This window comes from Stylophora pistillata, chromosome 5, assembly GCF_964205215.1.
Source record: "Stylophora pistillata chromosome 5, jaStyPist1.2, whole genome shotgun sequence".
NCBI classification, from domain to species: domain Eukaryota; kingdom Metazoa; phylum Cnidaria; class Anthozoa; order Scleractinia; family Pocilloporidae; genus Stylophora; species Stylophora pistillata.
Window position 1 is genome coordinate 29,017,149 of NC_142523.1, and position 23,375 is coordinate 29,040,523.

At 37.1% G+C, this 23,375-nt stretch overlaps 2 protein-coding genes and 1 pseudogene across 3 annotated transcripts in view; 1 reads left to right on the forward strand and 2 right to left on the reverse strand.

Annotated features, from left to right (window-relative positions):
• The window catches only part of LOC148731298 (neurotrimin-like), a 32,463-nt gene extending 21,317 nt beyond the window's left edge, over positions 1-11,146 (forward strand). Inside the window, exons 4-7 of the mRNA XM_088760313.1 lie at positions 7,607-7,855; positions 8,191-8,436; positions 9,195-9,317; positions 10,480-11,146. Coding sequence (XP_088616439.1) covers positions 7,607-7,855; positions 8,191-8,436; positions 9,195-9,317; positions 10,480-10,610 — 749 coding nt within the window. The 3' untranslated portion in view covers positions 10,611-11,146. The remainder of the gene's footprint in view (positions 1-7,606; positions 7,856-8,190; positions 8,437-9,194; positions 9,318-10,479) is intronic.
• Positions 1-23,375, reverse strand: part of LOC148731283 (vascular endothelial growth factor receptor 1-like) — a 443,086-nt pseudogene that overhangs the window by 312,167 nt on the left and 107,544 nt on the right. The gene's annotated exons all lie outside the window — the stretch shown is intronic.
• LOC111318980 (complement component C8 beta chain-like) lies at positions 16,142-21,746 on the reverse strand. Its single transcript, XM_088760430.1, has 3 exons — positions 21,639-21,746; positions 20,902-20,965; positions 16,142-19,280 (listed from the first exon to the last, which is right to left on the reverse strand). Exons 2-3 carry the CDS (start codon positions 20,957-20,959, stop codon positions 19,126-19,128), a joined length of 213 nt encoding a protein of 70 aa, XP_088616556.1. The 5' UTR covers positions 20,960-20,965; positions 21,639-21,746; the 3' UTR covers positions 16,142-19,125.

Here is a 23,375-nt window from a genome sequence, read left to right on the forward strand (position 1 = left end):
CAAGTGCATAACTCGTTCGGAAGGACATGTGCCATAATCATAAAACATAAACATAATCAAAAACATGTGAATGCTTTAGAATATGCACATCCATTTGTAGGCGAGAATTCCAACGCACCATAGTCGCTTCCTTCTCTTGTACAAATGTTTCTTCGTTGAGACGCACCTGACTTTGCTGGCACTGCTGCTAGTTCAGTAGAAGCGAAAGACTCACGTCAGGGTTTCGAATCTTTGTTTCCGTGATAACTTTTGGCCACAAATCGTTCATTTGTGGTACGTTCGATTCTTCTCGATTTTTTCTACATAGAGTGAGTTCACATTATTATTATCCAACTACACCTAGACGAGTACAAATGACGCCATAGACGAGTACAAATATCACGCGGGATTTGTACTCGTCTATTGTAGTACCGGTTAAACAGGTTTTCTCGCATCGCGCAAGCGAAGAATTGGATTGTAGTAACGAAAAAAAAAAAAAAAAAAAGTGGCGGACAACTTGAATCGTATTTCCGACGATGAAGAGTCAGAATGGCTGGAAAATATAGGTCCAAGTTCATTAGATGAATCAAACGAAGAAAAACAGCTTGACGACCAGAAAATTTCTTCATTTAATGAAGAAAATAGAAACAGCGACACAACAACGCACCAATTCCGTTCCGCTTCGGATACTTCTGTCACGCACTCCCCGTAAATAAATACCCGCGAAATTCGCCCGCACTGAAATAACAGTTTGGCGTGTTGGATAATAAAGAACTTTTGAGACGTTTTGTTGTGTAGTATCGTTGAGTATTTTTACTCGTTATTTGTATTTTGACTCGCCCTACGGGCTCGTCAAAATACGGTACAACTCGTAAAAATACTCAGTGATACTACACAACAAAACGTCTAATAAGATATATTTATTTATTTCATCTTCAAAACATGGATCCAAGGTTAAGCATCGTCCAAAAGCAGAGTACCGGTCGAAGAAGTCAGAAATTTTGCGCGCTCCTCTTGAGACTGCAATCGGGCAAGCCAGCGGATTCTCCTTATTGGCCAATGACAATTCCCAAAATATCCACGTGATTATGCCCGTGATCGGAAACAGAGAAAATTCCATTTAGCGCTCAGCTTTGAAAGGTACTCTTCATAGGTTGATGGCTCGTGTGTTAAGCTATTTCTTTTCTCGACTCTTTTGCTTAATATAACGTCTCTAAAGATGGGTTTTACTGTTGTTCAATGGGAAAACGAAAACAGCGTGAGTGGTACAAATGGAGAGCAAGTCGTTGGCGCCGTAGAATTAAAAGGAGGGTCAACACTTCACATATCGACTGGTCGGGTACAAGGTTCAAACGGCCATTTCAAAAGCTACGATTTTGAAAGTTTCTGGTGGGTATAAATCGTGATATTCGGTACGTGATCAAAACTGAGAATGGAATCTGTCACTTGCATGCCACAATTTCATAAGCTTACGCTTTACGATGAAATGAATCTATCAATAAGCTGAAGGTGTCAGGATTATTTTAGTAACGTTTGACAAGCTGCGAGCCCAGCAAAAAAAGACAAACAGCTATTTAGTCTGCAGTTAAGGATAACTTCATTACAAGTTATTGAAATAGTTACAACAAGATTGTAATTCAAAAATCAATTATTCAACTGTAATTAAGCCCTTCACTCCCAAGAGTGTTGAGTCAAATTAAAATTGAGCAGAAATCTTTGAATCTCAACTTGCAGAATCAACAAAAACAAATAGTATAACATGACAATTAATTGCTGCTTGACAGCTTACATTTGAATTTTAGCACACAATAGTTTTATTGTATTGCAAGCATATGGCTAGTCTTTACATTGAACTCTGTTGTGTTTAAGTGATATCTCTGATTATTGTTCCTGAAATCTATTATAGTGACACTCTATCTCAATTGAACTTTCTGTTAAATAAAACCTCCAGGTCAATTGTAACTCTTGGTGGGTTAAAAAATTATTTGCAATGTTAAAGTAATGTTACTACAGAGTACTACTCAGACAACATATGACTCATTAAAATATTGCTTGTGTTCTGATCATGTTAGGCACCTATATTCTCTCCCTAAATTCTTCCATTTACAACCCCATATCCACCTACTTCAACTAAATTCTTTTGTGTACTTTATTGAAAATACAGTCCCACAAAACCCAAATACAATAATTATTGTAAATGGTTTGCTCTCAACCAACTGAGAATAGAACTTTGTGCCAAAACGGACAATGGAAACCTACCCTTAGCATTGTGTTACTTTACAAGCATGTTTTGTCCAAAACTAGTCATAGATTATACATACATTAGTCATACAATTAGTCATACCATACATACGCAACCCAACGTCATCATCCTGCAAACAGCCGCCCTTTATTTATTCATACTCAGCGGTATTTTACAAACTCTTTCTTTCCTCGCACAATTAAATTATGGAACGAGTTACCGCGCGACATTAAGCAAGCGAGCTCTTTACATAACTTTAAAGCCTTAGTTAAGCGGTTTTATACAGAAAAGCTCACGCTTTATACTCCGCCCTAACTAAGTGTCGCAGTCGGTCGGCAAATTATTTTATATAGACTAAGTACATTAGTGCATATGTGACCTATATTTTTCTATTCTTTGTATTTTGTAAGGGGACAAATGTCAATTGGGGCTCGTCCTATATTTTTCTCTTGCCATTATGTTTTTGTTTATTCATTGCGTGTCTCTGTTCATGTATTTACTTGTAAATTGTATTTTTCAGAGGCAAATCTCAATAAACTAAACTAAATTAAACATTCTAACCAAATCAAGCTCCCAATAGTTTCTAGTGTAGATTACATCACTTCCCAACGGCGCATCCTTTGGGTGTTTGTTGTCAAAATGAGACCTCACTTACAAAGTTTGGCCTTTAACCCTCATCTTGAAAATGAACATTTCAGGACTATTGTATGCTAGTTATCTTGTTTTATCGATGAACAGAAACAATATTAAAAACTATCTAACTGCAATCAGAAATTAGCTCTTCTAATAGAAACTCAATAAGACACCAGACACGAAAAACCAGTTCAATTTCGTAAGCCATACGAGTACGCGTTGCGGGCCTATTCTTTCTCTCGCTGCGGCGAAATGATCGGTAGCCGGTCAAGGTTTTCAAATCACTAAATGACGGGCAGTCTGATGTTTTGCTCAGATTTCAAGAATCAAAGAAACCCATCCAGTTGAAACGATCACATGTCGCTTAGGACTGCTTGTAGACTATTTGTAGAGTATTACTAGCTGTCAAGAGGAAATTTACGATAATATCGATCAAATCGCGGCCACGGTCAAAAATTAAATCTACTTCCATTTTCAATTTTTAGATAACTATTAACGAGTTTTTAATGGTTTCGAGTCTTATTTTTCAAAGTACCTTGGAATTCCGGAAATATTTGAGAAAATCGATTTCGCGCTCAACATGGCCAGAAATAGCTGTAATAATAATAAGCATATAATAAGCATTCGCAAGAATATCCTCGCGTCTTTGGTGGAATACATAGCATCGAAAATTAATAATCCATGTCAAAATTAGAAGTATTAAGCACTTTATCGATGCCTGTTTTTTGGTTGTAGGTTATACTGTACCCCAGACGAAAAACACAATTCTCGATGCTATGTATTCCACCAAAGACGCGAGGATATTCTTGCGAAAGTTTATTTTGGCTAATTTATACAGCTAATTTTGGCCGTGTAGAGTGCGAAATCGATTTTCTCAAATATTTCCGAAATTCCAAGGTACTTTGAAAAATAAGACTCGAAACCATTGAAAACTCGTAAATAGTTACCTAAAAATTGAAATTTGACAATAGCCTGAGTAAACACAGATTTACCGTCTACAGTCGAACCACGATTATCCGGACCTCGATTACCGGACCTCGATTATCGGGACCTCGATTATCCGGACCTCGATTATCTGGACTATTCGATTATCCGGATTCTTTCCTCTGGTCCAAATTTTCTCATGAATATTAATTAGTTGTGATCGTGAAAACTCAAAGTCGCAAAAAGCCCGATAATCCTTTTAAAAGACTGTTGAAACAGCGTATTATCCTGTGCGCTTTTCAAAATTCGGACAACATCGAGTCAAATTCACAGCCCGAATTCAGAGAGGGTAATATTGCTGAGTACATGGTCGAAATGTTGGAACAAGTACAACAACTTGACAATGACGAAATGCCTAATGCTCGCGATGTGAAAGTCTAGCTTAATCAGCTGGAAAACGAGCTCCCGAATTCATCGCAAATGCTTGATGAAGAGATTTTAGTCACCGTTGTCGGAGATTTTACGGAAAGCGAAAGTGCATGTAGCGATGAGGAAGATGAGGGCGAGGACGAGAAACTAGTATCGACTAAAGAGGCAGCGCAATACTTCAAAAACTACTCGACGTGGATGGAATTACAGAACGATATTGACCCTGTGCAGTTCAATTGTAGTTACAAACCGAAATTTCGATATGTGGCCATTCCCCAATCGGGTTTATCTTATGGTTATTGAGTACCCAAGTGCTCTTCTTCCAAGAAATGCAATGATTGGTTCGGCTTTTTTCGAGAGCGCCTTATAAAACGCCATCAAAATCTAAATATTTTCGTGAGAATTTATACTAATTAGCATATTGCCTGGTGTTGATAGACTAAGCGTATTTACGGAAAAGCCGAAAACTCTGCTTTTGATTAAAAATTATTTCGCTCAACCGTGCTTTACACCCGTAATGGATAACTTACCTGATAGAAGTGTAGCCCAGTTACTGTCCAACCAATGATTTCATTTTCGGAGATTAACGCAAAAGCTCAGTTTCAAAAAAAAGAACGTGACGGCGTGACCCTTTTTAAAGAAGATCAAGGTTGGAACACGTAACTTTGGAAAAACTGTGAAACGAAATCTTTGTAAATCACAAAATACTGCGACTTATTATATGTGTCGTCATTACAACTTCTACCAGGCAGCTGTTAGACGAAGTAGGTAAAAACTAAGGAACTTTTACTTTGATTGGGAAGGGGAGACAGGAGTGGGCTTGGCTATCTGACATTTTGGAAGCGAGTTTAATAACAAGAAACGCCTTTAGCAACCTAAACAGCACAAGAGTTGCATTTAGTCAACAATGAAAACTGAACTGGAGGGCTCAAAGATGTGACTGGAACATATTTTTCTTTAAATGACAGGTACGTCTGTGGTGTGTTGAGGAGGGGTTTATGACCACACTCCATGGAAAGAATTGAAAATATTCCTCAAGTGTTTCGTTCTGAACGCTGGGATGGAAGTCCCATTTTCAGGCGATTGCTTATCGCTTACTCTCAGTATCATCCGTATATTATTAGTGTTTAGGAGACAGACTCAGCTGTGGCACTGTAATATAAACTCCAAAAATGCTTTGTTCACTACCAAAAGAAAGAAGTATATTAAGGGACGTAGAAAGACCAAGACCAGAGCAGAGTTGAAGAAATGCAGCTGCTAATATCACTGGTGGGTACTTTAAAGATTTAGACTGATGACACCTACATTTCCTCAAAAACTCCTCAACTCGGCTCGGGTACGGGGCTTTTTTAAGTCCCTTAATATCACTGGTGGGGATTTCAAAGTTTAGGCAAATTCTGTCAAGCATTAGGAGTAAAGGCAGATGTGCTGTCGTTTTGTTTCTAGTGTGCCAATGTTGTAGCTTTGGATCACTTTCAAACTGCTCCTCCAGTCTAACGGCGTAACCATGTACAGCTTTGTCCAACCAATGCGATGGGCACTAAAGGCAAGCAAATCGTCAAGAGCGCGATTCAACGAGAAGCAGGGGAATTTCAGCGGCCTTAGAGGAGATAACATCCAAACTGCCCATCCCATTAACTTCGACAACTACAACCTATGTGAGATGATGGAACGAGCCAAGTTGCCGACATTTGCCAAGTCATGGTTTACAAGTCAAATGTAGGTGCCATCAGTCTTAATCTCTGAAGTACCCACCAGTGATATTAGCTGACACATTTCTTAAAAAAAAAAACTGAAAACTCTTCTACTCTGCTCTGGCATTAGTCTTTTTACGTCTCTTAAGATACTTCTTTCTTTTGGTAGTGAACGTAGGACAAAGCATTTTTGGAGTTTATACTACAGTGCCACAGCTGACTCTGTCTCCTAGAGACTAATAGTATATGGATGATACTGAGAGTAAGCGATGAGCAATCGCCTGAAACTAAGACATTAGCCCCAGCGTTCAGAACGAAACACTTGGGAAATGCGGCTTTTATGGACTGTGGTCATAAACCCCTCCTCAACACACCACAGACGTATCTGTCATTTAAAGAAAAATGTATTCTATTCAAAATTTTTGAGCCCGCCAGTTCAGTATTCCATGTTGGCTAAATGCAAATCGCGCGCTGTTTAAGGTGTTAACGGCATTTCGTCTTCTTAAACTCGCTTCCAAATGTTAGATAGCCAAGCCCACTCCCGTCTCCCCTTCCCAATCAAAATAAAAATTCTTTAGTTTTTACCTACTTCATCTAACAGCTTCTTGGTAGAAGTTGTAATAACGACACATATAATTAGTCGTAATATTTTGCGATTTGCAAAAATTTCATTTCACAGTGTTTCCGTAGTTCCGTATTGGAATTTTGAGCTTCTTTAAGAAGCGTCACGCCGTCACGCATTACAGTTACAAGTCATCGCGTTTGACCGAATATTTCTAAGACTGAGCTTTTGCGTTATCTCCGAAAACGAAATCAGTAGTTGGACAGTAACTGGACTACATTTCTATCAGGTAAGTTATCCGTTACGGGTGTAAAGCAGAGTTTAGCAAAATAATTGAATCAAAAGCAGAGTTTTCGGCTTTTCCGTGAATACGCTTAGTCTAAATTACTGAGGTTTTTCAAACTCGATATACTTCGATGAATTATATGCAAACTCTATAACATCGTTCCTTACCAAATAAATGAGACTACTACAGCCAAAGATTAGCTTGAGCATTCAAAGTAATGATAGTGAAATGTCGAAATATAGACTGTGCCCCTGTCGTACATACCGCACTTTGTTAAATGATCTCAATATAATTGGATCATTTTGAGGTCATTTATAATTATTTTAGAAGAATGGTTTTAACTGAGTGGTTGCGCGGGTGAATGAAATGCGGTCGGAATTTTCCTCCTGTGACGGTAGTAGTGCTGATTGTTGATCATTAATTTGGGCACGGTGGTGACCTGCTTGAAGGACAGAAACAGGGTAACCACGTTTTTCGAAAAAGTGGCACGTTGCCTCTGAATTTTCTAAAATTGTGGAAAAATTTCGGAGTCGTCACTAAATAAACGACGAAGTCTTAGCAACTGAGAAAAGGGAATGGAATTCTTGACATGAAATGGATGCGAAAATCAATACAACAAGCAACTATGAAAACATGTAGGTCTGTACCCAAAAGAGGGGTTTAACCAATTTATATTTTCTTTGCATTGTAACTCCTGACTCGGTCCAAGGTGGTCTGTGAGAGTGAAGATAAAATTTGCACAAAAAAGGCCAGAAATCTCAATGAGAAATGTTAATATAAGAATAGAGTAATGCTATGTGCTTAGTAATGTCACCGTTTTCTGTTTTTCTATTTGTTTCCGTTTTTTTTCCTCCCAGCTCGACCAAAAGTGAATATATCTGGAGCAAGCAATCTCATCATAGAGGGAAACAGTGTGAACTTGACGTGTGAAATTGTGGCTGGTTGGCCGGAGCCTGAGATAACCTGGTTCAAGTGTAAAACTTTGCTGCGAGAGAGTTGGTCTCTCCTTTTCCCTAAAATAAAAAAGAGCGACGAAGGGCAGTACACTTGTAGAGCAGAGAATGACGCAGGCAACGATACCAAACACGTTAACATTTCTGTTAAGGGTGAGTTTGTTAATCTCATAGTTATACTTCAAATCACAAATGAATAAAGGCTGATAGTTTCGAAAGAAACTGTTTGGGGCTGCGTCGGTGGGGGTAACGAAATAATTTAGATATCTCAACAAAGTTGAAATGGTAAATTGGCCACCGTAACGATTACAAAAGCTTTTGTAATCGTTACGGTGGCCAAGTTACCATTTCAACTTTGTTCATATATCTAAATTATATACTTCAAATCAGTCCTGCATTTGCATTTGGTTTGTACATACATTGAGATGGGGGCTTTGAATCTGTAATTATCATATTTGTAATCTCTCTATTCTCCATTCGCTTTGCAGTTCCACCCCGTATAAAGCTTGAGTTCAAGAATGTTAACATTGAGCTTCACTCGGCGTTTAGTACGAAGTGTAACTGGAGTGGTGATCCAGAAGTACATGTCAACTGGACTAAGGATGGAGTGCTTCTTAGTACCAACAGCACCTTGGTCATTAGACGTGCGACCTTTAAAGATAAAGGCAATTATGAATGCACTGCTCAAAATGATTATGGCAAAGCTAACGCCTCCATCTGGATCGATGTTACCGGTAAATTTTCATACTGTAGTCTGTCATGCATTGAACTTTTAACTCAAGAAAGTGTTATTTTTTGTAGTTTAAGCCGGAATAAAAGGACACTTCCACTTCTCATCCATATCCTTTACATATACCAATGACTAAGGAATAATGATCTCATGATACATTTTTACTACATAATTATTCATTACTGAAGTTGGAAAGAAATTAATACACATTTGGATGAGACAAAGAGTGAACTTTCTGTCAGTGAGGTTTTGGAAGAGGACGGTGGTGAGTATTCTAGTGAAGGACGTAACAAGCTTGGGTTTGTGGCCCGCTCCTTTGTGAACATAACTGTCATAACTGTCATAACTGTTGTGTCTAAGGAAGCACATAACACTTCAGTAATCAAGTAACCTGATCATTCTTATTGGAGAAAACTTCTGTTCTTACGTTCTCCCCAAGGTTTGCTATCGGTTTTTTTTTTCTTGGAAAATATAAATCTTTTAATTAAAAAGGGATTAGAAACAGTAGCAGAACCTTATACATGTATATAGCTACACACTACACTTATTCACGTGGAGGGTCACAGGAAAATAACCCTGGATCTGGCTAGAAATCTACACAAAGAAAAAGTACTGATTTCGCTTTTAAGAACAGGCGTCAATCACGGGTTAAAATAATGTACAACAGGGATGCCCAAGGCCATTCTGGACTGTAACATGACTATTATTACAGGCACTATCGTTGAGATTGATCTAATGACCACATTTATTTGACACAATTAGCCGAGCAAGTTCCAAGAGCCATTCAAGGTTCTAATTCTTTGTGGTATTACATTGGTGGATTAGTGGCGGTGGTGATAGTCGTTTCGCTGATTGCCTGCTTTTTCTGCAAGCGTCGAAGGACAGGTGAAGCTCAGTTGTTTTGTTTTATTTTAGCCACCTTTGATTAGAGTAACAGAAGCTAGCTAATGCTTACATATATTTTCTTTTTGTTTATGTCACCCCACTCTTTAACTGTTTCCTCAATCTCACCCTTTGAAGTCGAAAAAACAATGAAACGACTAAGCGAAAACTACAATTTGTTAATTATTATTGTAATAATAAGAATAATTTTTGCAGTATTATTATTAACATTGTTATTATTGTCATCATTATCTCTATTGTCGTGATTAATGTCGGTATTTTGAGAACATTTGTCAATTCAGCTGATATTTGGTGCACATTGAAATCATGCTGCCATTGTTTAGCAATTCTCTAAGAATACTTGATTAAATACATTGATACAGAGTTTTTCCTTCTTTGTCTCCTCTATTAAATTTTTTCGATTTAAATTGCAGCTATGGCTCTGTAAGTAAACTTCATTACCTTTTGTTCATCAAATTTTTACACATGCTTTAATCTTTTCCATGCTATCTCCATATTTGTTAGTCACCAACATCACTATTTCTTTTTCGTTTTTTTGTGAAGCATTGTTTTCAGTTTGTCCAAAAAATTTAAATTTATTTCTGACCCCCCTCGTGACTTACGACCTTACATGATGACCGTAACAAAGATAATATCATTTTAGTTTTATTATGATAATAATTATGCCGGCATATTTAACATTCATGAATTACTGATAGAATCAACCTAACTCGTTCGTTTGTTAATTTTGTTTCTTTCTTGTCTTACAAGTCTCTTTGAATTCTACCTGTTTGTATCCCAAAATTTTAATGTTTTTAAAATTTGAATTTAAAGTATAATTTTCCGGTTTTGAAACCAACCGAAAAAGTCTCCGTAATTCATTTTAACAAACAACGTGGTAGTTTTTTTTTCTCAATCCGATCTGAGGAGTGTACTTGCATAATAAATAGTTACAAGCGTGTTTTGTGATAGTTCAGGTCCCTAGTTTAGCGATAACTTTGTCTCCTCATCATCCGCAAGGGCAATTATCTAGGTAAAAGTCGGAGCAATCAATAAAATCATACTAGCAAATTAATATTTTTTTTTGCTTTTCAAAAGCAAATAATTTTTTTTATCACCGTTCTTTGTTTTAACTCCAAAAGTATGTAACATTTCCAATTTTCAGTCCTGATCAAGAGCAGGCAATTCAAAGAGCGGACAATTCAGATGGAGCCATTGAATGTGGAGGTAAATGAATGGGAGATTGAGATGAGCCGTGTGGAGGGGCCTTCGGAGCCGTGTGGAGAGCTCTTCTGAGTTCACCGAATGGAAGGCCTGGAAACCGGACAGTCGCCGCTAAATGCTTCACGCGTAAGATTCCTTTGATTCAATAGGTCCATACTTATATAGATTCCATGGTTGCATTGTAGAAAGTTTAATACGGAGAGGGGTCCAAATTTATATGTCGACCAACGCACAACCTCCTCCACTCTTCTTCGCTCACGGATAAACACTGAACAGAAGGGAGAAAAGGCAAACAAATTGAAAAAAAAAATCAGCCAGTTAGGCGATCTTGTCATTGCAAAACTTTTTGTGCTGTGTATTTGTATTTGGAGGGAGATGAGGGGTGGGCCCGGATCTTCCCTCTGAATCCGTCACTGGATTCACTAGAGCTTATTTTCCCCCTGAACTATGTTTTATTTTAAAAATGCAATTATGCGTACTATTTGTTCATTATGTTATAATCCAAGAAAGTTGGTGTTTTCTTGTTAAAGAGGGGTTTTAATTATCTACAAGACGTTGTAAACTGGAAAATCTCTTGGTATCTTTAATTAAAAAACGGTGTTAATGGAGGGGGAGTGTTGGGGCATTTTTGACGTTTGACGGTTATTTGAACTGACTTTAAACGGTTGACGGTAGATTATGAAGGACTCAGACGTTCACAGTTGACGGTTAATAGAAGGATATTTCTTCGACTGTTTCGCATCAAAATTAAGCTTTGAGCTTTTAATCTTAACCAGAGAATATATACTTGCATTCTCTTTATTTTGGTTATGGATTATAATCAGATCTCCTCGGTCTTTCTCTGAATAAGTGAAGTAGAGCGAAAGTATTTTGATTAACAATGATAATAACTTGACTCATTGGAGAATTACGAAATATGGCGTCCAATTTGAATTGCCAGTGTTCTCGACTGACTAGCCTCTCACACATGTAGTAATCCCTTTGTGTTTCCACGTCAAGACGAGGGTAGTAAGTCGAAAACAATGGTCATTCAAATCGGACGCCATATTTCGACTCGGTGAATTACGCACATAGTGTTTGCAAATAGAGAATAGCGAAGGGTGTTATAATCAGACGCTCGCATAGTTTAGAAAAATGTTACAAGTCGTTTTAAAAAAAACAGGAATCGGGTTTTATAACAAAATGGAACAACCCTTGTTGTTCGCGTAACTTCCAGGCTATCTCGATCAATATTATTCAGCCACTCGAAAGTAAATGCAGTCTATGCAAATACAACCAAAGGCTTATTTGAAATACGAGTGCATTGATCTCAAACAACACGATCAAGGAATGGATAAACATACGTAGCAAAATAAATAGATACCTACCGTCTTTTGAGCATCAGGTAAAATGAAAGAAAGGAAACAACAATTAGTCAGTCAACTGTTGTTAATTATTATAGGTATTAATAAGTAACCTCCACATTGATCTAGGATAGCTATGGAGGAAGATTCTTTATACTTAATAACATGTCGGAATTCGTAAAAAAAAGTGGAAACTGGTTTAAGGGCCGTTTCCCTTTTTTTTTTTTTTTTTTTTTTGTTTCTAACAGGATGAAACAACTCTTCAGTGAAGTAAATAAATAAAAAAAAAAAAACTATGTAAAATGTAGCTTATTGTTTCTTATTGTTACTGTAGTTTTTAAGCTATCTCGAACAATATTATTCGATCAGCTTCCCGAAAGTAATTTGACGATTGAGTGACACTTGTGATACATTAAGTGTTTCCTTTGCTTATCCGGCATAACATGCAGTGGGCTCGTTTGAAATTAAAGGATCAAAAGGTTTCTCGAATAGCTTTGTCCACTGAACATGACGCAACAGAGATGAATGTATTTTGAAACCTGTAGACTACCATTCTCAAAATTCGTCTTAAAGATTTAGAACTGCCGGTGGCAAGCGGCAGAAGTGGAAGGATCTAAAAGACCTTTGAGCTGTTTGAAAGTTGAAACTGAATATTGCCAGAAATTTGGGACAATAGGGCGGAGGCGGTTCTCGTGTTACAAGCAAATTGGCGCCGAAAGAGTATAAGTAAATGTATGGGAAAAGATTTTTTTTCAAAATAGCTGTCTGAGAATGGAATATTCTTTCGCTGCGTACTTGGAAATGCAGCCTGCATCGGTTAAAGCTTCCATCGCTACGAAAAAGAAATACTTAAATTCAAGCCTACCTTTTCCCAAGGTGTAAGAGTAAACTCATAACTCTGACTCCATTTTCTCATACAAACTCTTAAAATCTGCTTCGACTAGGTGTTACAATTCTTTTGTCGTGGGAACAAACTTGTGAAGATTCGCAACTGCGTAGTTCGATATGTATTCCGCAGAGATTTTCTCAATTAAATCGCCCGTAAAAGCTCGAATATGCTAGCCCACAAATTTTCCTTGAGCCGGGAGACTCTTCGTATATTCACAGAGCTCAAAAGCCCAATAAGCCATTTTTAAACACCCCAATTTTAGGAAGGAAGAACCCGAAAGATACTGGGGAAATAAAGAGGAAATAAAGAGGAATATTTTTAATGTAGAATGCTTTTACTAGCTGTGCAGTGCGCGCCCTTCTTTTGCATACAAGTACATCCTACCTATGGCGACAAAAGTTGAAATCTTCAACACCTAGTAGTCATATGATAAAAAGCTTATTGACTAACTTTGGTAGGACCGGACGGGATAATATTTGGCTTTCTGCTCGAGGTCATGCTGTCTGCACGAGTAAGACCTCGAGACAAATATTTTTCCCGTCGGACCCTCCCACCCAGTCAATAAGCACATTTTACATACTCTTTCCCTTCTTATCAGAATCCATCTTGAAGTTACGCTGTTCACCAATGTATGATTAAATCTCACATGCACGCTTTGTGCTCACATTATCCGAATAAAAACAACCCGTACTTTAGTTACGCTGTTCACCAATGCATCATTAAATCTCACATCCACGCTTTGTGCTCACATTATCCGAATAAAAACAACCCGTACTTTAGCTACAACACTTTCATCTTTTAACGAAAGATCGCTTACATCTTACACCTTCTAAATTGTGCTAAATTTTGGTAATAACCTAATCTATAAACGTTAGATTGAATCAAATCAATTAAATAAAAATAAAATTATGAATGACATTGTCTTGGTTAAGTTATTTTTGCGGTAAAATGATCAAATCAATAATACATTAGAGGGTCAATAGAAAACTTAGTCTAATGGTTACTTAACGCCTTGTTGTTAGAGGGTCAGGTAAGTTGATGACAGAAAAAATGAAAAGAGTGGGAAAGACATTAAAAACATAAATCGATAGATTTTAGTGGCTCAAAAATTATAAAAAAAAAAATTTATAATGAAACATTTCACAATTCGGATGTATGATTAAACTAATACTTACATGCTGTAATGAGCAGTAACCAGGGGAGAAAGTAAGAAAATAAAGTTAGTTATATTGAGGAAAGAGTAATGCACTAATGATAAGTATGAATTAGTGAGGCTGGATTAATCGCATGGGCTAAGGATTTGTATCTGATGACTGAAAATTTCTTACTATTATCAAATTATAAGACCGGATGCTTTGAGGATTAATGAACAATGATCAAAGGTAACATAGGATGATATTTATATGCAAATGGTTGATACATGTCTTTCAACTTGTTCTTTGCGGGTCAAAGTTGTTTGTCAGAGATCGGAGATATTTCGAACTTGTAAAGCGGATTTGTTAACAAAGGTATTTTTGCTGAATACAATCGAACCTGTTTTAGGCGGCACGGTACTAAGAGGTCACACTTTATTAAGGGTTCACTTTACCCAAATTCTATGGCACCTGCATCAAGCGGTCACCCAGTCACTCTTCGCGGGTGATCGTTTACGACAAGCTTGCTTACGGTGGGTTTGGCTGTGTATAGGACGCTGACGGCAATTGCCAGATTTTCACTTTATTTGCTCTTGTTAGGCTATTAACTATGCTAAATGCTAGCATGAGCGGATGATAAATCCAATTTGAAAAAAAAATACCCTGCCGTTTTGGGCTAGTAAAGAATTATTTGCACATGTGATTGGAATGGAAGCTTTATATTCGTGCTCTTACTTCGATTGTCTGTTGTTCACTAGTTTGTTTAAGGGTAACATCTGTAGCAATGCAATCGTAACAAGATAATTCTAATTTGTACTTTTCCCATGGAAAAACTGGAAAAATCAGTTTCTTCCAATAACTGCAGAAATCTTTGCTGAAAGGAGATCGCGAGACATTCTTGATGGTTCGAACTTTTTCTCGGTGAGATGTGTTACTTCCATCAGGTTTGTCAGTGTTTACGCTATCTTATTTCCGATGAAACAGAATAGACGTTAACATTGCTTAAGTCACTTGAAGACAATCTGCTATATCTCATTCCGAGTTACGGACTTGCCTACATGACTTAGATTTTTGTCACCTTCAATTACTCAATAATTGAAATTCAAGAGGTATTCAATTCAATTTGTATTGGCAAGTTAGCTTAGCTAATTTGAGCCTTAGTCTCCCAGAGGAGGATAGTAATACCAGTCTTCCATGTGGAAATTACTGCTGTAGTTAAATTTTGGGCAAATTTCTCCAACATTTTTTGCGAACAGCAGAAAAATGAGTCTTGCCGGTCAGAAGGAAGTGACGAAAACATCGAGAATACACATGGAAATTTCCTTGTCATGGTCATAATCATGGAAAAAAAAAACACCTAACAAACATGATCCACTCATCAAAAACATATCCCCACCCTATAAAAAGACGTGTTTCGTCTTGTCACGACTGTTGGTCAGAGAAATAATTATAATTAACAATGCCTCATAGGACAGGTTATTTACAGGAAGTCTAACCCAAACCGCGGTGGACAAGCAGTGGGTCTCAGGGACTCCATATAAGAGGGTTTATTGATGTCCTTCCACTATTTAACAATTATTCCACGAGCACGCGTTGGATATGAGAGGATAGATAGCCAACGAGGCGCGTAGCGCCGAGTTGGCTATAATCATCTCATATCCAACAAACGCGAGTGGAATAACTGTTTTATTAAAAATGTTGAATTAAATTACTAAATTTTATTAAATTTTATTAAAGTTTTACCTCCCTTTGAATTTTAAGCTGACACGTACGCTTGCCATATTTGTAGATTATGGTATATTGGTTGATATACCATAACGGCTAAGCCAATAAAAAGTCTTGAATTGCATTATCCAATGATCTAGTTTTTAATAATAGCTTTTAGCCCTCTTAACAATGTTTATATAAATGTCCATGTAAACTGTTTAAAAAAACCAGCCCATAGACTCTACGTTATTGCTCATCCTATCAGTGTATAGGACGTGTCTCAGTTATGAAACTTCCTCAACGTAAAGTCTCTGTGACTGGCAGTCCGGAACGTTTGAGAGCAGAATCAGAGGATCTGAAAATAGACTCCTTATTCGGAACTGTTTTCTTTCTTCCACGCTTCTTTCGGCTTCAATAAAGAAACCTATCCCGAACCTATTTATTTTGCTTTTGATTAGGAAAATGAAAGATACATAATGACGACTAGACGCCTGCGTGTGGATGTAGCCTTAAACAAACAAACAAAAATCTCATATTTTTATCCTTAAAATAATTAGTTTTAATCTTTTGCTTACCGCCTGATGTAACAACAGGTATTTGATCCGTCATGGGCGATATGAAAACAGAGAAAACGATAGGAATAGGCCGAAATCAAACGTTATAACATACTGTTCATTTCAACTAGTACTTAGTTACAATAGGCAATACTAACACGCTTCCATTAATCGTCATTTGGGACTGAAATCTGATGGCCATGTTTCTTCCTTTTTCATCAACTGTTTTCGAAATATGTCTTTTATTTTTCTCTTACAACGACTGGTATTAAAAAGTCAAATTGGCATCCTAATCCTCTCATCCCGGCTCTGTTATGCTAATCATACACGTTTGCGGTAGATAGGGATATTAAGGAAAGTGTAGCAGAAACAAATGTCAACAGGTAAATTATTAACTTCAGTAGTCTAATCAAAAATCACTCACAGGCTGGTTTATTTCCCAAAGGCGGCCCATGAATAAAGAAACACAAAATTACAATAAAGTTATGGAAAGTGCACGAAAAAAAAGATCACTAAATCGATAAATGAATTATGCGACGATTAATTTGAAGCTTCAAAATCCCTATGGGCATTTGAACCTTTGAAGATCGATTTGTTCACATTCCCGCCCCCAGGACCAAAATTGTGTTCAAATGTCCCACCCAAGTACTGGATTTGACTGTCAATTTTATTCCCAAGTGTTAGAACCTAGATCTGAACCTATTACCTTTAATCAACTGCACATTAAAAGGTAAAACACGTGTATTCCGGTGGAAAGACATGAAACTTCCGGTGTAAATTCCCCACCCCAACCAGACAGGGCTAAAATTCCCCAACACTAGGACACGGAATTGATCGATGCATTAATCCAAAAATGAATAAAACAAGAAGCGAGTCATTTAGTCCTGAAATACTTTAAAGCATAAAATTATATACGGTTTATCTTGTGCAAGAGCACCAAGTATCCAAGACGTTCCTCGTAAACAAACCTCGTTGAATTCATCACTCGATGATTATCCAGATAGAGCTCATCAACATATGAGCACGAGACAATGATACCCAAGGTGGCAGCGTTTTGATATCTCTTTTGCAGAGAATAAAGACGAAAAAATACACGCTGAAGTTGAGTATTTAGTACTACTCAACTTCAAACACGTATGAAGTTGAGTAGGTGCTACAACACACAGCTAGTCAAAATCTCTTTTCCTAATTTCATCTATCATTCGCTATTCAAAACAAAGCAAAAGCGAAATTAAACGAGTCCTGAAGGGAGGGTAGGCAAAATAATTCATGGAAGTATGGGATTCACTGTATATTCTTGAAACATGACTTATTTTCCGAGCCGAAACACACTAAGATCTTGATTTCTGAATGAAGTGTAGCACCTCTTGATCTTTTCTTTTTCCTCCATTGGTGTTCAGCGGCTTTTTGGTCATGTAACATGCTAGTGGTAACATCTAACTTAAGAAACTTAAGTAACACTTACTTCCTGATATTTCGGAGACGTAGCCCATACAAAAAAAAAACAAAACAAAACAAAAGAAAAAAAAAAAGAAAAAAAAAACAGGAAAAACGAAAGCAAAGGGAAATTCACCGGCAATTACACTGTCGTGCATCCCCATGTTGAAAAAAAAACAAAGCACAGACAGTTAAGGAAAGTGTTGAGTTATTTCCTATACAATGTCAGAAAATTAAGTAAATGTATTTAAATGCTTTCCATTTTGAGAAGAGCAAACCCAGTTGGTTTTCCCTTGTTTTTTTCCAACATTCATTAAACGTTGTCAAGAGAGTTTAAATTCTCTTGCCGTTGTACTTGTAGTTTTTATACTCCCCTGCGTTTAGTAATAAATCCCAAGCAATGGGGAAGACGCCAAACTTTACTCGTTTTCAGAACTTAATTTGAACGCTAAATGACATAAGAAAAACATTACGAATTGTCTCTGGTAAATGTTTGGTATGCTAGAGACGGTCCACAATTTGTTTTGAAAGAAAAAAAAAGGGTTCGAAAACAGATTCCACGCCCATACACATAAATGCCCTAAGCAGGTAACTTTTAGGCTTTCCTTTGACAAAGTGTGATTATTATTGTACTGAAATAGTTAAAGAAAAGTATAAATGGCATAAGATAAAGAAATGCTTAAATAAGCGAACACATAAAGCAGATAAATGTATAAAAGACAAAAAAAAGATACTTACGCCGAGCTATTATTTCCACGTAAATGATTCGAGTATAAAACAGCGAGAAAACAATCTCAAAATCAAGACATATTTAATAACTAGGACTTGCTTTACTACTTTGCAATTTAAAACAAGCAAACAAAAACAATTACATCAACTCAAATGATAGCTGAAGGAAATTATCCTACGTAGTCAGTAGATATAACGATAGGAGCAGCCTTCGTTTTCCCTATTTGGTCCATATTTTACGTGAGAAACCGTCTCCTGGTTAGCTCAATTGGTAGAGCGCCGGACTGTTGTGCGGGAGGTGGAGGGTTCAAGCCCCGGCAGGACCAACACTCAGGGTCTTAGAATAACAGAGGAGAATGTGCTACCTTTCTATAATATCAAGAAATGGATAGACATTCTAGTCTTCTCGGATAAGGACGAATAAACCGTAGGTCCCGTCTCCTGCAGGGTTAGGGGTAAGAGACGTTAATTTCCCACGCACGAGATTACTGTGTGGTGGATGTCCTCCCCTGGGATGGGATGGGTAGGTATATCTGCCGAGATGGGTTGTATTGCCCTTTGCAGATTAAATATAAATAGATAGACACATTAAATAACTAATTATTCAAAAATAAGAAAGATAGGAAGAGAGAGAGAAGAGAAAGTAGGGGGAGAGGGAGAGAGAGAGGGAGAAAGAAAGAAAGAGTGGAGAAGAAAAAGAAGGGAAGATAGCTTCCAGTATTTGTTTGTATTCCGACATTTTTATTACAGTCCGACTTGAATAACAGTGAGCCATCAGGCCTGAGGAAAGGGAGGCTATAGTATCAGACAACAATGATCATAGTAATAAAAAAACTTACGGCACTGTTGTTCATCTGAGGTATCACCACAGTCATCTCCGTACCGACAACGGTACCATTTACTGAGACAAATTCCATTTGCACAGGTAAACTGATAGTTCTCACACTTTCCTGTACAATAATGCAAATAACTTCGATTCAAAGACAAGAATATCGAGCCTGTGCATCGAACAAAAAGGAGAAAAGAAACATAACTGGAAACAATCCAAAATAAATTAAGCCACGAGCTCATTACTTGGAGCGTTCAACTCCCATACTGAACCTATGTCACGGCATTTTCACAGGACGGTTTATTTTTAGACTATCTTTTCCGGTGAAATAGTTCTAAATTAACCACACGGTAATCGTGATTGGTCGAAGGGCTTCCGTGGGTAATCCCATTTCGCGGTAATTCAAACTAAAAATAGACCTATCCGTTGAAAACACCGTGACATAAACAAAGGGCAGTCGAACACTCCAAGTGATGGCTCCTGATTAAACATACTCCTTAGTTGTCAAGTCAAAACTTGGTGCTTCGATCATGATGCAACTTTCAGTTTAATCTCTCCCCCCATTATTCTACGAACTAGTAATTGTCGTGAGAAGCAATGAATCTAAAGCTTCCCAGAAAGTTTACCCGATTAAAAGATTGATTAAGTTTCCCAGTAAGGACGCCTGAAGTTAACATTTAAACTAAATATGGTTTGTTTTATTTCCCTTCGTTCCATTCTATACAATAGCTCATTATCCTCCGCTCTTTTATTCATATTTTATTCTATTTTATTGATGTACTCTTTTTTCTCTGCTCTGACATTTTGAAATTTTCAATGTTAATGCAACAATGATAATGACAATGCTAATGACAACTGGAAGACTTAATAATTTATTCTCCCACATTATTAATAAATTTTTTTAATTAATAATTTAATTGTCAGCCATCGCCAACAATTCCGGTCACAACGAACCTGCGCGGCGTCAGCGATGCTTCCTGTGAATCCAACATGGCGGCCGTGCGTTGGAAGAGAAGTGTTTTACGAAATGACCAGAGCAAAAAGGGTTTACGTGATGGTTTTGAATAGGAAAAGGCAAGGTATGTAAAAACAAATTGCGTGCACTTTGGAATGAGAGAGAATAAGGAAGAGTCAATATGTACTTATTGTACTAGTGAGAGGGCCAGGCGGGAAACTATTTGGCTTGAGGTTATGACGTAGGTACCGAGCGCAGCGCGGTCTGTGGCTCAAGTTCGAGAGCCAAGTATTCTCCCATCCGGCTCGATCAAACTCAGTCAATAGCCATTTTATCATATCACCACTAAGTTTTGAAAACTCTCAGCTAAATAGGACGCGATAGACGGGCACACACAGCCACACGAGCACACACACAAAAAGAAAAATTCTGTACTTAAAACCTTAAAACCTAAAAAGTTTTCGAGTAAAAACATGAAAAACCAAATTCATGGAAAAACGCGACTTTTTATCATTTCTGTTTTCCTTTAAGTTCTTGCCACAAAGTGACACAAGGGAAACAGGGCCAGACGGCTTTTTATGGCCTGCACTAGTCAACTTAGACTATTGTTTCCTATGGAATTATGTGGGCAAGGCCGGACGGGTCGCATGATCTCTTTCGGATGTACAACTCCATAGCCAAATATTCTTTGTTTACTAATCAGCGAGGCAGTAGTAGCTAAGAATAAATAAAAGATAAAATAAAAGATAAATAAATAATAATAAATAATAAATAAAAGATAACATACTTGCAGATGTGCAGGGAACCGCTACCACTATGAGCAGAAGAACAGCCGGAAGATCCATGACAATCTATGAAGAAACGAAAAATAAAAATAATTAAAACGGATTGCTATCACTTAAATGGTAATTTATTGACTTATTGTTATCATTTTTGTTGTTTTTCTGTTTTGTTTATTTGTTTGTTTTGTTTGTTTGTTTTTTCGCGGGGGGGAGTGGGGGCAAGAAACTCTGTAATCTGCAGACTGTCTTGCGGACAAGTTAAGCATTCCCGCCGATGAAAACACGAGAAACGCTGGAACGTGCGAATATAACTCATTCACAGTCGACCACTTAGATCTAAAGCTATAGAAGACCATGGATGAAACGCTAATTTAACTCTAACTGATCTGAAAAAAAAAAAACATCCGAAAGCAAAGTACTCTAAGAAAATATTGGCCCACAAATGCTTGATACAAAGAGAAATGGCTATTAATAAAAGCTTAATATTATTTCTGTCGAGGATGTTTCATGTTCAGAACTAGAATCAGTACTTGTATGATACTAAAGAATGCCTCTAAAAAACAGTTAGTTTTAAACTAGTGATTTACCAAAGGAAAAAAAAAAGGAGCAAAACGATGGGCAAAATCTACTCAGAATCGAAGTAATAGAGATGATGATCATCTGCGACGATAAATTATACACGGCACCTCATCAGCAGGGTGGTAACTGAGTTATACAAACCAAAATATATAAATGAAAGTACCTTTTTCAAGGGTCTTTCTCTGAGAATAAGTAGATTCTTGACGAACAAAGTCGAAAGTCGCTGAATATAAATATTCTTTCCGGGAAAAAAAAAACCACAAAATGGAAGACTATATTGTTTACTTTGCATAAGGATGTATTTCAGAATCCAGTTATCATTTATGTTGATTACCTCGGTTCGAATCGAGCCAATAAGAGGACATGAATCTTGTGGGCTTGCAACCATCTGGAGAATTAAGTTAACTTCTGAATAAGCAGTTTCATAGAATTGGAATTCTATTACCACTTTGCTCCGTGATAATATTCAATCCAGCATGCTGAAAAACTTACATAGAGAGTAACTGAGGTATCTGATGGTAATTATAGAGATTGTGAACGTACCCTCAGGCACGAAGCGTTAAAGGCGTTTCAAAGGAGAAATTAACTTTGACATAAAATATTTCTAAATATTTCCCATTAAAATAGATAGTAACGCGCATGATAAAGATTGATGTGTTAGGATAGGAAAGGCAAGAATGACGATAATAATTACGATAATGACGTTCGGGAGTAAAATATCAAAAACCATCCCTAGAAAACGAATAATAATAACCTATAGATGAATAAGTCTCATGTAGTTTTAATGTTTTCAAAAACAACGGCTCATCGGTATTTAATGTATCGCTATCTCTGTTGATCAAAAAGTGAGAATTATGACATTATCATTCCTTTAAATCAGCCAATCAAGCGAGAGACCCATGAAGCTTGCAGCCATCTGGTGACAAATGACGTAACGTTTAGTAACGCCATTAGACTGTTTCAATTGTCGGCTGACAAGAGAAATTCTTCCATTTCCAACAGCTTCTAATTATTTTTCTTTGTTTTCCTGCTTTGTTTTTCGATTTAAGTTTGCATCGTTTTGTCTTTTGATAGCTATAAGTACTTGGCTCGCGTTTAGTTGCGATCAAGCGGTCAACAAAAAGATAAAAATTCTAACGCCTGAAATGCAAATTAACCAAAGTACATGTTTATTAGTTCACTCTACCGACAGGTGCTGAGAAAAAAGATATGTTTTACAAGGTAATTTAAATATATACGTATATGCACACCCACTGTCATTTTCTGTTTCAGAGTTGCAAAGTGTCTCCAATTATTTCAATTAATTTATTATTATTATTATTATTATTATTATTATTATTAGTATTCTTTCTTTGGATACGATGGATATATGAAGTTAGTATTCTTCCTTTCTTTTTTTTCTTTAAATGTATTGTTCTAAGGAAAAATGCTTTCTTCGCTTTTTTTATTATTATTTGTATCACTTTTCACGAAGAAAATCGGGTGAACGTGCGAATACAACGTGTTGGTTGGCGCTAACTCTCGGGAAAGACAATGTGCAGACAGGGGTGAGGTTGGGCAAGATTAAACCTTCAACTCCCGAGGTCTGATTGTTCACTCTTCCCTCTTGGTGCTACATATTTCTTTGTGAAGTAGATACAATAATTTGATGTTTGATTGAGATGACAAACTCGAATTTCAACCGGATAAACTGAGTATTCTCATTACCTGTTTGCTGAATAACGTTGCATGTTATTGGGAGAACTTGCATATTAATCACCTCTGGGAGTTAAAAGTTAACCAGTTATTCTTTCCCTTGGTTAAAATTCTTAGGAGGAATAAATGCATACAAAAAAAAATAAATAAATAAAACAACAACAATAGTTGGTGGTCGGTACGACGCGGCGTTTCGTCTTCACAT

Coding starts and splice junctions, on each gene's coding strand:
- LOC111318980 (XM_088760430.1), bottom strand. CDS start 20,959: ATGGATCTTCCGGCTGTTCTTCTGCTCATAGTGGTAGCGGTTCCCTGC. Junction 19,281..20,901: donor GGTTCCCTGCACATCTGCAA/GTATGTTATCTT, acceptor ATTATTGTACAG/GAAAGTGTGAGAACTATCAG.